This window comes from Ursus americanus, chromosome 9 (genome assembly GCF_024610735.1).
Source record: "Ursus americanus isolate L20-20 chromosome 9, mUrsAme1.1.p, whole genome shotgun sequence".
Taxonomy (NCBI): Eukaryota; Metazoa; Chordata; class Mammalia; order Carnivora; family Ursidae; genus Ursus; species Ursus americanus.
Window position 1 is genome coordinate 51,227,985 of NC_142135.1, and position 16,419 is coordinate 51,244,403.

Consider the following 16,419-nt stretch of genomic DNA (forward strand, 5'->3'; position numbering starts at 1 on the left):
AGAGGCTGGCTGCAGTTGAGAGAATCCGTGTACATACACACCACCATTTCCACGGCTGTGCCTTTTCTCAAGAGACGTTCAGCTGCTTTGGTGACAGTACAAAGAAGCCAGGTGGCTGTGTTTATTCCGGAGTTAAGGTTTTGCCTTAAGACATATTTGGCTTATTTTTTAATTATTTGCCTGATGTGCTCATCTCTTGTATTCTCCTTCTCTCCCTTACCTTATACATTATTAAACTTGCATTTTGAGAGTCCGCTTGGGAGTTTATTCCTCGCCTTTCCTATAGAAATAAGTATTCAGTAAAAAAATTTCTTGATTGGCTTCTATTTTCCAGTTTATGTAGATGCTGAGAAGACGGTGGGAAATGATGTGGACATATCCGCCCCCCCCCAGGAACCTTGAATTTAGATCAGATGAGCAACATGCAGGGCACAAGAGATCGACCACAAAGCCCAAACGGCACACTTTCCATTAAGACTTGCTTATGCAAGGGGCGCCTGGGTGGCACAGCGGTTAAGCGTCTGCCTTCGGCTCAGGGCGTGATCCCAGCATTATGGGATCGAGCCCCACATCAGGCTCCTCTGCTATGAGCCTGCTTCTTCCTCTCCCACTTCCCCTGCTTGTGTTCCCTCTCTCGCTGGCTGTCTCTATCTCTGTCAAATAAATAAATAAAATCTTAAAAAAAAAAAAGACTTATGCAAAATGAAGCCCTTTTACCTGTGTACCTCACCTGGTCTCTAAGAATCAATCAGTAGCTCCCTCTTCCCTCTCCCTCCCTCTCTCTTGAGATTTACCATTAAAAATAAAAAATGAGGGGCACCTGGGTGGCTCAGTCTGTTGAGCACCTGACTCTTGATTTCGGCTCAGGTCATGATCTTGGGTTGTTGGATCGAGCCCCTTATTAGGTTTTGCACTCAGTGTGGAGTCTGCCTGAGATTCTCTCTCCCTCTGCCCCTCCCCCCTCACCTGCTCTAAAAAATAAATAAAATCTTTAAAAAATGAACCTTACAAATTGGTCTTCAGGTCAGGATATGAGCAAAGCAACCTTAGAAGTTATTCCTTACCCATCAGAGTCTCTTACTTCTTGGCTCTTCTAAAGACAAAAAACCAAAATAGTGATGGGGCTTTTATAAGCAATAAACTGTATTATTTCTGTAACGTAAATTTACCGTATTTTTGAAGACAAGCGAGAGCCACACAGACCCCTCCCCCTGAAAGGGTCAGCTCTCCCGTTTCCTGTGTGGATCAATACATTTGGTAGTACGAACAGTAATCAGGTTACACTGACAGATGGCCTTCAGGATTTATAACTTGCTCTTAGAATGACGCCTGGCTCATTCTGCCTACAGAAGCAACCCTTGATAACAGGGTGAGTTAGTGACGTTCAAGATTTCCAGGTCCCCTTCTCTTGTGCTCAAGGTGCTGTGCTTCTCATAAGCTGCAGAGGAAGAAATGTCAGGTCATTGCTCCATAGTGATGCTTTAAAATTTATAGTTTAAGAACTACCAAGAAAATCTTAACCTTGGAGTCCTTCACCACTTTCTGCTCTTTGGGTGTATTTTCCCAATTCAGGGAAAAAAGAGAAACGGGGACATCTTTGTGACGACCTTATGTGGCAGAGAACCTCTGTGCCTTAGCGAGGTGGACGACCAGCACTGGTGTAGGCGGCAGACCCGGTGAGCGCTCATCCAGAGCGCAGCGTAGCCGCTTGCCTGTGTCGGAGTCTCTTTAATCTGAAGAGAAACCTACCGGAATCTAAATGCTTGAGCTTAAAACTCTCGCAGGGACTCGAGAATTCTATTGAGAGCTTGGTTTAGCCTTAGCTGGCGCATCTGCCCATGCACCTCACAGGACAGGAGCCCAGCAGAGAATTTGGCTCCTCGGCCATTGTTAAATTCGTTTGGCTAATCTGTAGCTCATAAAGTGTCATTCTACCTCGTGGTTCCCACACCGGGTAATGACCAGGAAGGAGGAATTCCCATGGCGTTGTGTCCTGACCTCCTCATTTTGGCTATCAGTGAGGGGTCATGAGTGGATGTGGTTTCTATCATGCTTAATTATGAGTTGACCAGGAGAGCTATAAAATGGTAATGACTGTCATTACCAACCAAAGCCTGCTTCAGAGGAATTAAAGTGTCTGCTTCTGTCACTAATCTCACTGGCCATCCCAACTCTGCCAAATTGTTACACAATTTGCTGTGATCAGAGCACCTACCTGTTAGGAGTGTTAAAAAACCAAATAGTTGTCATTTGGTCATCACCTTTTATTAATTTCATCTGGTTTTTCCTTTTTTTCTTTCCCGTTGGAATTGATTTAGGTGGCTGATCGGCTAGGCTAATGGAGACAAAATACCTAGCACAAGGCACAAACAGCAGGAATTACTGCCTCTCCTTAAGAGGCTGATGATTGAGACTGAGCATAGGATTATACCGCCACCTTGTGGTCAGTAATGGCACCTGCTTTTAAAGTGAAAGGCCATCGTTTTTTCTAACTGATTGAATCACATTTTAAGAACATGAATGGATGTAAGAGCATAAGAGATTATGGAGCAAAATAATTTTGCCCAAAATAATTATTCATACCAGCTTTTCAGATCCTTTCAGAGAATCCCCAACAGAAGTTCTATAACCTCAAGTACTGACCTTTCTCAGGGCCAAATGACAAAGTCCCCACAGTAGTCGGAATGTATATAAAATTGGGGTGGAGGGATGGTACCATTGCCTATTTTACAGTGTCACACATTTGTATTGACAGTCTCAGCTGTGAATGTACATCAGTGCAGCCAATAATGATCTAAAACAAAAAGATATGCAAGTATTAATCTTTCGTGAATATGATAATCATCTTCAACTCCTCTCCGCATGGCATCTGGGTGCCATAGTCAGTGTTAGTTGAGGTACAGTGAATGGTGTTCCTTTTCCCTATGTTGAGTAACTCGTAGAATATTTACACATGTGGTCTGACAATGAAATATTTTTCAAACTTCGAAGAACCAATATTCCACAGTTGAACACAATTTTATCGAGCCAGGTAAGAACAGGATTGAAAGAAAGAGGCTTAAATGTCTCCATGAAAAAATGAGAGATCACTCCAAATTGTTCCTGGTGTCCAAGTTGTCCTGCTGCTCTGGGTTAGTTCTGGATACTGAGAAAATACCACACTTGATGTACGCATTAGCAGAAAATAAGATGGTCTTCACGAACAGTATCATAGTAACAGTTTCAGAGACTTCGAAGCCTTCGATTATCTTTTCCACGTGAAATGTGGTTGGCAAAGGGGCACCGGGTATGGTCTGGCAAACGTCATCATTGTGGCAGAAGCCCTTCCTTTTCAGGGTGACTTTCCTCCCCAAACACTGTGCCTCTTGTCCTCTTATTCTACCCTGCTCTTGCTAATCCTGAGAGAGGCCTTCCGGGCACAGGCAAAGACACCAATCCCCCCACTGCTCAGAACACACTAAACTGACCCCTGAGCACTGCGTTTAACCTCAGTGAAACGAGCGCATGAAGTCTAGTCTTGGGGGGAAAGGCCATCGCACTGCTTGGACAACCCCGGACCATCCACACAAGGCCTGCGCTCTCCTCCCCAGCAGGAAAAGAGTATGGAAGTCATAGGTGCGTCTGCACACGTAAATGGAGGGGTGGTCCATCTGGACACACGGTCCTACCTTATTTGTAGCTAAGACCCCAAAATGGAAGCAGATGACCAGAGAAGGGATGGGTGAGAGAATTTGGAAACAGAAGTCCAGACACAGGAAGAGACCAAGAACTGGCGCAGACTTTCTCTACAATAGAAATAACCCCACCCCCACCCCCACCGGTGGGCTGTGAGGGTCCAAAGGTCACGTGTGTGCAGACCCCTGCTCTTGGCCAGGCCCCTAAAAGGGCGGCTGCTCTTGCTGCGCTCCCACCACTGCGGTGACCCGTCCTCCTGCAGTTTTGCTCTGCGGCTTCTGACAGGCAGAAGCTGCCCAAGCCCCGGAGCCTTGTCTTTCAGGAGGAACGGCGCTGACTCAGAAACTCGATGATGGTCATGCTTTTCCTTGTGAGATTCTTGTCCGGGAGAAGAGTCGTTCTCTCGGTAGCTTTTCAACAAATTTTAGTTGAAGGGGAGTGAGCCAGGAGCTTTGACACATTTTCTCTGAGTTACATCTTTTATTCAGTGGCTCGTAATAATCCGCTTTCATCGTCCCTCTCCCTACCTGCTCTGATAGGCTGGGCGCCCCGCGTCCTTCCATTGTATTCTACCTGCCTTTCCCACTGAGAGAGAGAGAAAGAGAAGAGATGAGAAACGTGTACAGAAATGGAGAAAGGTCCTACAGATTCCACAACCAGCTTGCTGGATGGATATCTGGCTTTTGAATGATTCACACAGCAAACTATTTTCTAGGAATCTGGCACTTTATAAATAGACATTGATTAAATCTGTTGTATGAGCGAATGAGTGAACGAAGGAGGAAACACGCAAATGCCTGCACAACAGATCTCTTTTGTTTGTGGTTCCTAAAATGTGTTATGCTTCGGGCCTGTATATAAAAATTTATTTCATATATATTCGTAGGTCACCACGATTTATGTGCTTGCTTGAATATATTTTAGGAACTGTGGTGCCAATTTGTAGTCTAAATTTAAAGTGAATTATTCATTGCTCCAACAAACCAGAAGAGAAGCAGTGGTTATTTTCATTCAGTTATAGCTGTCCAGGGGCAAACATACAGAAGCAATCTGACCAGCCATTACTGTCTGCGTGGATTGTTTGCAGGCAGAATATAGAACCAGCACGGGAAGAAAGACGTTCTATATTACGCAGGAAGTTGCGCATTTACATATTTACAGAGCATTAGGAAGTGTTCATGTTGACTCAGGGACCTAAGGACAACGTGGACTTCATCTAGAATGCTCTCTGCATACATTGTAGATAAAAGTTTCTTTTTCTCCAGCTTTTTTATTATTCTTCGATCTTAAATATTCAAATAAATGTGTTTCACTTGGAGAAAATTTGGTCCAGTTGAACTGCCTTTGCCAAAATGGCTTTTATTCTCCAACTCTTTCAAGGGGTGCTCCTCTTTGGCACGAAGCCATCCAGGTGCTGGCTTGGTGCACACACTGCAGTGCTCCCGAAATGTACTCACAGCTCTTTCACTGAAGCAAACGACAGTGTAAATATGGACAGACTTTTGCAAGGGAAAAAATTTTTTGAGTTCTGATTAAGATTATAATTTGTTTATTTTATTCATGAAACTAGAGATTAAAAGCTCTTCGTTTTAAGTTAGAATATTCTAGAATCGAGCAAAGCAAATGTTCTTTAAACAAGGCCTCTCTGACAAGAGATAATTATTTTTTTTAAAAATTTTTGAGTCTAGTTGACACACAGTATTACATTAGTTTCAGGTGTACAGCGTAGTGACTCAGTTTCTCTATAGGTTCTGCTCTGCTCACACAAATGTGGCTGCCGTCTGTCACCAGACCACACTATTACAATACCACTGACTGTATTCCCTATGCGGGGCCTTTTATTCCTGTGACTCATTCATTCCATAACTGGAGGCCTGTATCTCCCAGGATACTCATCAATTTTTAATATACGGCTCTATTTTTCAAAATCTATAACTCTTAAAATATTTCACAATACTCGTGACCATTTTCATTTAGAAGATTTGTAGGTGGAACGGGGAGCACACAGTAGCCCCCACTAGGGGGCTAAGATGACAGTTTTAGAGTCAGAAATGGCTGGACTCACATCCTTACCCTGCCACTTAACATCTGTGACATCTTGGGAGAATTTACTTAATGTCTCTGCCATTCAGCCTTCTTGTCTGAAAAACGGGGACGAGCAGGGCCTTCTCACAGGCTGGTAGCAGTAATTAAGTGAGGAAGGCATTTAGCAAGGGTCCCAGGACATGCCAGGTACTAAAATGTGCTAGGTATAGCTCTTCTGCTTAATTTATACTTTTTTACAAATAGGTCTCGTTTACTTCTGGTGATGTATTCTTAGCATGTATTTTCATCTGTTCATTTGAAAATGTACTTACGGAGCGCTCACAGAAACTCAGTGAAAGCTGGCCCTGAAAATAGTCACATACTCACAATAGATAACAGTTCTGAAGGTGAATATAAAGACATTCTCTTTCATTAATTGTACCGGCCTTCAACCTTCTCAAAGAGAGGTAGGTTTGGGAGCTAGGGAGATAGGTGGGGAAGATGTGAACTGCATTTTTTGAAAGCTATAATAAATGCTTTACCCTGCTCTGCGAAAAAAAAAAAAATCCAAACAAGCATTTATTTGCTGTGGAATACAAGGGATCTTATTTTATTTGAAGATCTTAAGAATCTGTCCCCAAACATATCAAAATAATAAGCTATCCCTCACTTCAAACACTGTGCTGGGCGCTTGTACATTCCCACTGGAGGTCTTCAGGTGAGGAAAACAAAAGGCCTGGACAACAGAGGGGACTTGCCCAGAGACAGGTGTCCAGGTGAGGCCAGTGCGTCCCCACACACCTCCCTGACTCTGCTCAAAGCCTTCCTCCCGACACACACTCATTACAAGACTCTCTCACTTCACGTGAGAAGTTGTTTCAAAACACACTGGTCTCTCTGCAGGAGGACGAAGCACTCCGCGCCCATGTTCCCACCTTTGAAGGACTGAAGGACTCCGTCAGCTCGTGCCACTTCCTGCTCCCACCATGGGACCTCCGGGGAGCATGCTGAGCAGCGGGCAAGTGCAGGTCATCCTATGGGGCAGTTTGGCCACCGTCGCCACTTTCTTCCTCATCAGCTTCCTCATTTTTCTGTGCTCCAGTTGTGACAGGTGAGAGCCATTCCCTGTACCCAGAAGATTCTTCAAATGAAAAGCATATAGGAATCCCACTACATAGACATTCACAGACATCCCTGTGTTAAAATTAACTTCTCTGCTGCAAAGCATCGCAGGACTTTTTTTGAGGTTGAGTGAAAATCCGTATCTCATTTTGCTGAGGAGCAACTGGAAGAGGCCTCGTGTACAAAACTTCCCAGAATGAAATTCTTGCCATTCATTTGAGCACATCCTTGTTAAAATGTATGTTGTCTTTTCCCATCTATGGACATTTCGAAATCTAAGTCTGATGTGTTAAAGGTACTCTTTTTGTTGCCCCTTGGGAGTTACTGAGAAGTACTGCTGTTATGTGGTTTGAAAGGATCCTTTTATTAAAGATTGGTAATCTACAACTGCAGTTTCTTAAGAAATAGGTTAATTTTCCTATGAGAGAGATAAGCTGTATAAAAAATAACTATCTTGTCTTTTTTTTTAGAGTTATGCTTCTCCTCCCCCACCCCTTCATGTCTCCCTCATATAAAATGTCTCTACTCCCCAAAAAGAGATCTTTGCTCAGGAGCAAAGCTCTTTCTAACAGGGAGTAATTCCCCAGGTGCTCAGACACTGTTAGGATACGGGCAGCTTCTGGATGGAATGGTGCAGACCAGCCAGCCGTCTTCCAAACCCTCCTCTCGGTGACTTCCGGAGAGACCCTGAGGTCTCTATCAAGAGGGGGGAAGTCAGATTCTCTGAACCAAGTAGCCTTCAAATCCCTGCCTAGTTTGGACCAGGGGCTCTACAGCTGGGTCTGAGTCTGAGCGGGAAGATGGCCCTCAGAAGTTTGCTACCCTGGACTTGGGAGGGCCTGCCTGTAATTATTTACACTCCCACTAGGTGTCACTGTTGCCTTGTACATATATGGGAAATGCCGTCTCTAGTACTGATGGCTTTCTTTAGACTGTCCTGAGTAAAAATAAATTCTATTTTTATTCGATGGACTTTTCCATAGACTGGAAGTACATATGACTCATCCTGAGAGCATGTGTCCTTCCCAACGTGCCAAAATTTGTATTTTCTTTCATTATTTTCCCAGTCCCGTGGTAGTGTGCAGTCTACTTAGCAGATTCTGAGTTAAGACAAATGAAAAGTAGAAAATTGTCTGGATTTTCTTTAAAAAAAAAAAAAAAAAAAAGGCAGTATCCTTTCTAGTATTCTAGATATGAACAGTTTCTACCCAGGAATGTGTCTCAGTCCTCTTATTGTAAACTTATATTTTCTACTCCAAGAGAAAGGGGAGAGCCAGAGAAGTGACCAGTCTCATCCTGTGACTTGACCCCCTCAAACCCTAACAGCTGCAAAGGAGTGATGGAGTCACTGTCCAGCTTTTGCTTCCTTGGCAAAATAAACCAGGATCTTAAATGAGAGATTTAAATGTTGATAAATATTAGGACAGAAAGGGGAGTGTATGTTTGATTTTAGATGGCATGTTTGATATTACAGCAATGTTTTTCCATTTCAGAGAGAAGAAGCCGAGGCAGCACAGCGGGGACCATGAGAACCTGATGAACGTGGTGAGCCCATGTGCACATGTCTGTGTGTGCTTTAAAACGTCAGCCGCTTATCTAAGTGTGTGCCTACAGCTGCCAGGCTGAAGGAAACCGAGGGAAAGAGCTCAGCCAGGGTTAGCTGGCTGCCTGGGCTGTGCCCTTTCTGTAGGATTCTTATTCAGTGTGGCTAGAGGCCTGTGCAATTAGCTGGGTTGGTTGGGAGAGTTTCTGAAATGGATGCAGTCATGTTGCTGCCAGAGAGATCCTTCGAGAGCTCCAGCCTACCTACTACCACAGGGACACAGGGACGCAGGGACACTTGTGCCCAGCTCCAGCCTGTATCCCTTTGCTGGGGCTGCATAACCAAGGACCACAAACTGTGGGGCTTAAGTAACACATGTATTGTCTTGGAATTCTGGAGGATAGAAATGGAGACAGAGGTGTCTCTGGGTCTGGGTCTTCTGAGAGCTTGGAGGGCGAATCTGTTCCAGGCGGTTCTTGTAGCTTCTGGTGGTTTGCTGGCCATCTTTGCCTCTCCTTAGTGCCGTCACTGTCATGTGCCGTTCTCCCTATGTCTCTCCATATGATCTCTCCTCTCCACGTGTTTCTGTGCAAGCTTCCCCATTTTAGAAGGACTCCAGTGTGACCTCATCTTATGAAGATATGGCCCAGCTGGGTTTCCGAGGCCCTCCTTTCTTATGGGGCCTGGTCAAGCCCCTCCGCTGCCCCCTGGTGAGGAGCAGCCTGAGTGTCCTGGTCCTGCCTGGTTCTCTCCACTCAGGGTCATGCCCTCGCCTGGCTGAGCAATTCCAGCAGCTGGGGAAGGGGCCACCCCCATATTGGCAGGGCTGACTGCATCCATCTTGCTTGAGCCCCGTGGCAGTGCGAAAACAGAGAAGGTGTTTCCAGTCTCTGACGGAATTTCTCAAGATCAGGGAAAAACGTCTTTGTGGGAGAAGGTGTGAAACATGTAGCCAGCAGACAGGCCAGAGCTTCCCCAGCAGGGGTCTCCATGCCCAGTCTCCGGGCCCTACGGATTCCATGGGCATGGGCGGGACTCGTGTATCCCCAGCAGCTGGGAGCCCTTGCGGTTTCCTGGCCTCCTTCTCTGCAAGCACACACACCCCACCCACTGCTGTCCTGGGTTCTCAGCACCACCTCTCCCTTTATCCTTCTCCCATCTCCGGTCAACCCCACTTCGCCGCCGCGCCCCGCACCACAGTTCGCACAGGTTGCTGCTGTGCTGGTGGGGGGCGGGGGGATCACTCCACTGTTGCTCCTCCCACATGTAGGCCCCAGACGCCAACTTTGTTCACCACCCCCTGTGCTCCTTGGTGCCAGGTGGCAGGTAGGTTAGGGCAGAAGGCAGACCTTCCATCTCTGTCCTCCATCCCTGGTCCTTCCCAAGCAGCGGTTCTTAAGGGTGGCCTGCGCTGCTGGCAGCAGCACCACCTGAAGCTCTTGGGGCCCAAGGAACTGTTAGCAAGCCCCGCACCGTGTGATTCTGCTGGCTGCTCATGCTTGAGAGCCCCGCGGTAGACCTCCAGCACCTGCTTGTCTGCCCGGGGTCAGCAGCAGCCCCGGGAGAGAGGAGATAGCGGCAGGCGGGTGAGAGGAAGACAGAGACTCGTGTACCTTATCCCTCATAACCCCACAGCCTCTCTTACACAGCTGTGCGTGACAGCGAGCGAGAGAGCGCGAGCGAGGGCGTGGTCCCGTGGGCACTGGTGTGCGAGTTCACCCACACAGCCTGTCCACCCAGCTCTCTTTAAGAGCTTCTCTCTCCGCTTCTAGATCTTGCTCAACTTGCAGGTTCGCCATTTAGGCCAAAGAAGCCCCTGTGGTCAGCCTCGCCTCCCTGCCCTTGATCCCAGCTCTTACACATCCCGGCTCACTCCTAAGCCCCAGAGGAAGCACCACTAAATCCTAGCCTAAAACAGTCCCGAGGCACGGGGTGTCCCGCAGTCTGACCTGGGGCTCCCCGGCGGGCCCCCTGTCTGAGAGCAGCTGACCCGATGATGCTACTGCAGCAGGGATGGGTCGTGATGCTGTGAGGAGCCTGCCTGGTGGGCCTCCCCCCTTCACCCCTGACCCCTGTCCAGGTGGGACGCTTCTGTGCTCTGAGCGTCTGCACCCTAAGGTCCTGGCAGCCTAACGCAGTGACCCAGCTCCTGGCGCCCTGCCGTCAGGAGCCGCGTCACCCTGCAAGAGTGGGCTCGCAGGAAGGGTTCGTGACACAGTGGGAGCTACTGGCTATTAGTAGTAGTATTTGGTTCCCAGTGAGAAGTCAGAGAATTTATGAAGCCAACTGGACAAGCTTCTGGAGCTGTATCAGAACTTCCCACGTGGACTCCTGGAACATGGTCCAGGTGTGGCGAGCTGGGTCACCTGCTGTGACGCCCGGGTCTTCTGTGAGAAGGGTGTGGGAACAGGTCCCATCAGCAGTGATTCGGGCTGCCACACGGAACCAGCTGGGCATTTAAAGAAACATGTGAACTACCAGCGCACTTTGTGACTGCGTGTAGCTCTAGCTCGGCCTGGCGTCTTCCTCCACGTAGTATCTCCACATCCGAGCCCAGCAGAAAAACCTTCCATGCCGTTCTTCCCTCCAGGTATCCTGAATTTGTGACGATAAGAAAGGTTTGCAGACCTGCTATTTAACACATGGCTGTTCTTGTGAACCTTGAAGTAGAGACCTGGCTGGTTATGAAATGGTCTCAGGATTCAGGGACCTTCTCTCCTTCGGGGAGACTGCAGTCTCTTCCCTTAGAGGGCATGTCTTTCTAGACGTGGCACACCTTTAAGAGCAGCATTTTACAGCACCTGTGGCACGTGGATCGGCCTGCTGTCTGCAGGAGTCAATTCTGTCCTGCACTAGGGCTCTTGGTCCCCTTTCCACCTGGACCTAAAGGGACTGGGCCCTCATGCCCTACCTGTAGGCCACTCGTAGAGCACCAGGTAGATAGCTCTGCAGACGGTCTTGGAAGATCTGCAGGGTCTTGGAGAGTCTGGGACAACTGTGTCCGGTAGAGCTCTGCCCCGTGACGGAGATATTGCGTACCTGGTCTGACGCAATAACCACTAGCCACCGACGGCCTCTGAGCATTCCGAATGTCACCGGTACAGCAGAGCAACTCCAGCTCGCTTAATTTCACTTGGTTTACACGGATTTGGGGTCTGTTGTTGCTGTTTTAATTTTTAGAAAAAGCCATGGCTATTGTCCTTTGCCTACAGTCTGATTCTTCATGTGGTGTTTGCTTTGCAGCCTTCCGACAAGGAGATGTTCAGCCGTTCGGTCACTAGCCTGGCCACAGACGCGCCTGCCAGCAGCGAGCAAAACGGGATACTCACCAATGGCGACAGTAAGTTCCGCAGAGATACCAGCTTTCCCGCAGGCCTCATCACCTGAGAAAGTCGGCTTCAGTACACATAGCCCAGCAACTAGGCAGTGTGTTCTCGCTCACTCTCAGTATGCCTACGGTTTTAGCACAGATAAGCTCATGTGCATGAAAAGTTAGTGTTTATTAGTTGGTTTCTCTGTGTCGGTGCTCTAAGACTTGTATACTAACTCATCCTAACAGCTACCCAGTAAGATTACTATTATCAAGAGTAGTATTATTACTCCCTGTAAGAGCTCTTGTTACAACTTACAGGTGAAGAAACAAACAGTGGCACATCACTGCTTCATCCCATGACCACAGACTCGGTCCCTTCGAACAACAGAAGTGTGTTAACTCGTAGCCCTAGAGTCAGAGTACCCGCAGAGCTGCACTTCGTCCTAGAGGCTCTAGGGTGAATCTGTTTCCGCACCTGTTGCAGCTCCCCAAGGCTGCCTGCCTTTCTTGACCCCTAGCCCTTCCCTCCCTCTCCACCTCTCTCTCCAGCTCTCCCGCCAACTCTGTCACAGTGATTACGCTGGCCCTGCTGGGTAACTCAGGCTGCTCGCCCATCTCAGGGTCAGCCGATCGTTCATCTGCACCTCTGTGATGATTAAGTACACACAGAGTGGCGCCTGCCACTGTGTTAGACATGGTCCTGGGCTCCAGGGGTCTTCGAGAATCCCAGTCTAGTCAGTAAAAATGATTAAAAATTGTAAGTTATAAACACACGGATATATACACATATAAGGACTACATATAATATATAAGAACTATATATTATATAAAAAGTATATAAGGTAAATATATGCATGAATATAAATATATATTTAAGTACACATTTATACATATGTACTTATACTTTTTATACTTATATATAAGGGATACAAAATGGAATGACAGTCATTTAATAACTTGTTCGCCACAATGTTAAGTATCAGAAAGGTGGGGCTTGGCTTTTTTGATGTATCTCCAGCACTTTAACAGTCACTGGGACATAGTAGGCACTCAAAAAATATTTGATAAAGGAATGACTGAATGGTTTCCACACAGTGCATTTCTGTGGAAATCTAAGAATTTCACATTTGATTTTCTAATTTGAGGTAGAAACGGTAGGCAGAAGGGGCAGCGAGATGGAAGACCTTTAAAGAGGCACAGGCATACTGTCCCTTGTGGTTGAGGGTACATTTTTGCCCCACTGTTTCCATCATGTCTGCCAAACAAAAGTGACCACTGGAAGGGGGGATGGCTACCAGTTATTCCCTCCAAAAAGGAGGCGGCCAATAAGGCCAGGGAGGGTGGCCACCATATGTGTCCCCCCCCCCCCCGATTCAGTGCTCTGCCTCTCATGGAGTCAGACCCCCTGGTCACATTAGACACACTGCCTACAAGAATCCCATCACTAAGCAAGGAAAGTAACCGTGAACCAAATTTATAGCCAAGATAGTTTATTAAACATTGTATTGGAAAGATGTAATAGCTGGCTTTAGTTTCAACTGCGGTTGAAATCTCAACAGTCATGCCATGTGTAATTTGCAAGTTTAGAGTCGACTAAAAAGCAAGCACCTTGATTTAACTTAACTTTGCATTAGCCAGGTCACTGTAGTAATTCTTTAAGGTACTGTCTGTCTTCATTTGTATTACTTCTGCCGCTTTAGTTCTTTCAGAAGACAGTACTCTGACCTGCATGCAACATTATGAGGAGGTCCAGACCTCAGCTTCGGATCTGTTGGACTCCCAGGACAGCACGGGGAAGCCAAAATGTCATCAGAGCCGGGAACTGCCCAGAATTCCTCCCGACAGCGCAGTGGACACGACGCTCAACACAAGGAGTATGGACGGGGACCAGGGCCTTGGGACGGAAGGGCCGTACGAAGTGCTCAAGGATAGTTCCTCCCAAGAAAACATGGTGGAGGACTGCTTGTATGAAACTGTGAAAGAAATTAAGGAGGTGGCAGCAGCCATGAACCCAGGGAAAGGCCACAGCAGCAGGTCAAAGTCGACTTCCGCTTTGAAAGAGCTTCCGGGGCCCCAAGCCGCCCAAGCGGACTTTGCTGAATATGCCTCAGTGGACAGAAACAAAAAGTGTCGACAGAGCGCTAACACAGAGACTGTCCTTGGAAATTCTTGCGATCTGGAAGAGGAAGCCCCACCACCTGTCCCCGTTAAACTTCTGGATGAGAATGAAAACCTTCAGGAGAAGGAAGAGAGCGAGAGCGCCGAGGAAGGAGCCGCAGAGGGGACCAGCGAAACCAACAAGGTGGGCTCCCGTAGTTTTGTTTCATGTGCTTTTGTCATGATTGGGAATCTAGCTAATCCGGGGCTTTTACTGGCACATTGTTCTGGGAAGTATATACAAACACTTTCAGGTTCGCTGAATGATGAAAGCTGTTTTAACGTAAGCTGTGTTTGACTTTTCCCCCCTCCAAATAATAAAATACTGAAAACTCATGCTTGTAAAATATTTCTCTGTTGGCACCTAACTTGGATATTTTCCAGTTTTTACATCATGTCTAATTGGGGCCAAGTATTATTTTCTTCATTTTGAAGATCACGAATTAAATGGAGACTAAACTCTTTGCCACACATTTAGTCTCTTCTGCTCTTGTTGCCTCAAGCAGCAGGGGATCTTTACCCTTCTGGGATCCCAGAAATCAGAGCCCAGGAAGATACACGGAGAGGACAGACTCACGGGTGCCACTGGTGGTAACTGATTCTAGGCAGACTTTTATGTAAATCCAGTAAGAGATTTTATTATGTGACAATTTCAAAACAATACCTATAGCTCTTAAGTTTAGATATTCAACAAAGCTCTAAAATGTATTAACAATGCCCAAGGCTTCTCTGTTTGTTTCTGATAACCTGACCTAGGAACCACAACAGCCTGAAATTCACATCTCCTGTTGTCAGTTTCTCCTTGGGATTTAACTAGGCCCAGTCTTCTTACGAAACTACTCTCCGATTTGTTTTCTACACGGGAAAAAGCAATGTTCTCATCTCAGGTTTTGGTAGGAAGGACAAGCAGGTCAGTCAATAGTAGCCTTAAAAGGGATCTGGATTTCATGATCAAAATGTGAATCCTAGCTATGGTTATGTAGGTTACAGCAAGTAAGTCATTGTGGTATTCTCTGAATGCATTTTGACTTTTCATATTACCCATGAAAGCAGCTGTTGAGAGCCTCAATACAGGTGTTTATGAACCTACTCATAAGATGCAAAAATGCACTCTAACGTTCTGCCTTCATATAACCAAAGATAATAAAACTAATGTAAAGTTTATTATGCCATTAAGGCTTTTTTACTTACAAGTACTTGAAAGATAAGAAGGTCAATTGTCTAGCCACTACCAATAAGTAATTCTCCAGATATCACATTAGAATCTGGAAATATCCATCTGGGAATCATATAGTAATATAAGAATGAGTAACCCATCATCTCCACTATAAACAATTCTAATTTTAAGCAATTGAGAGAACTTGAAATAGTTAATATTCATTGATTTTTTCATTCACAAGATTTTTAGTGAGCACCAACTATATGTCACACAACCTTCTAGGTGCTGAGAATACACTGGTGACCAAAACATATAAATGAACAAAATTCCCGCCCCCATGGAGCTTACATTTTAGGGGGAAGAGAGAGACATAAATATGCACATAAGTAAAGTATATGGTATTTAGAAGGTTTTAAGATTTGTAGGGAAAAATGAGAACAGAATAAGGATCAGGAAAGCAGAGTGGGGGTACAACTGTGACTCAAGCGGTCAGGGTCTGCCTACCGTGAAGGTGGCATCTGAATGAAATGTTCAAGGAGGCGAGAGACTAAGTCGGGGAGGAGCAGATGCAGCAGGGGGAGGGGCAGGGTGAAGGCGCTGAGGCTGGAGCCTTCCTGGAGCTCGCCTGGCCTATCCAGGGATGAGGAGGGGACAGGTGTAGCTGAGAGCAGTAGAGAGAAATGCAACCAGGGGCCCATGCTGTGGCCTATACTCTTAATCTGAATAAAAAAGGGGCCATTAGAAAATCTTGAGCAGAAGAATGGATTACTCTAGGTTTGGAAAAGATCTCTCTGACTAATGTTAAATTCAAGTGTCAAAGGTAGGAACAAGGAGACCAATCGGGTGGCCATTGTCACAAACCAGACAAGAGAGGATGGTGGCTTGGAACAGGACGAAAGTCATAGAAGCTAAACTGGAGCCAGGAGTTCTGCTGGTGGAACAGATGTGTAATGAAGGGAGAGAAAAAATAATGATGAGTCCCAGGTTTGGCCTGAGCCACCGGAAAGATGGACTCACCCTTAACTGAAATGGAGAGGACTAGAACAGCAGGCATGTTTTTGGAGAAGATTGGGTATTCAGTGCTAGACATGCTTTGTTTGAGACACATGCTGGATGTCTGAGTAGAAGCAGCAGAGAGCAGCTGGATGAATGAGCAGCCTTACAAGAAAAGGCTTGGGCTGCATTTGTACACTTGGAAGTCCTCAGCAGAAAGGTTTTCTTAAAGCTAGGACATTGGATGAGGTCATCGAGTGAGTGTAAATGGCATCTAGACGAGTCCCCAGAGCACAGGTCTGGGAAAGAAAAGGAGCCAGCAGAGGACAGCAAAACAGGACAGAAAAACAGGAAAGTACAGTGTCCTGGAAACCAAGTGAAGGAGGCTCGGGGACAGCGGAGTGGCCACTGTGGCAAATTCAGAGATGGAGC

General features: G+C 46.5%; 1 protein-coding gene across 1 annotated transcript in view; it reads left to right on the forward strand.

Annotated features, from left to right (window-relative positions):
• The window catches only part of PAG1 (phosphoprotein membrane anchor with glycosphingolipid microdomains 1), a 136,106-nt gene that overhangs the window by 106,595 nt on the left and 13,092 nt on the right, over positions 1 to 16,419 (forward strand). Inside the window, exons 4-7 of the mRNA XM_045806066.2 lie at positions 6,604 to 6,811; positions 8,316 to 8,367; positions 11,609 to 11,705; positions 13,379 to 13,980. Coding sequence (XP_045662022.1) covers positions 6,687 to 6,811; positions 8,316 to 8,367; positions 11,609 to 11,705; positions 13,379 to 13,980 — 876 coding nt within the window. The 5' untranslated portion in view covers positions 6,604 to 6,686. The remainder of the gene's footprint in view (positions 1 to 6,603; positions 6,812 to 8,315; positions 8,368 to 11,608; positions 11,706 to 13,378; positions 13,981 to 16,419) is intronic.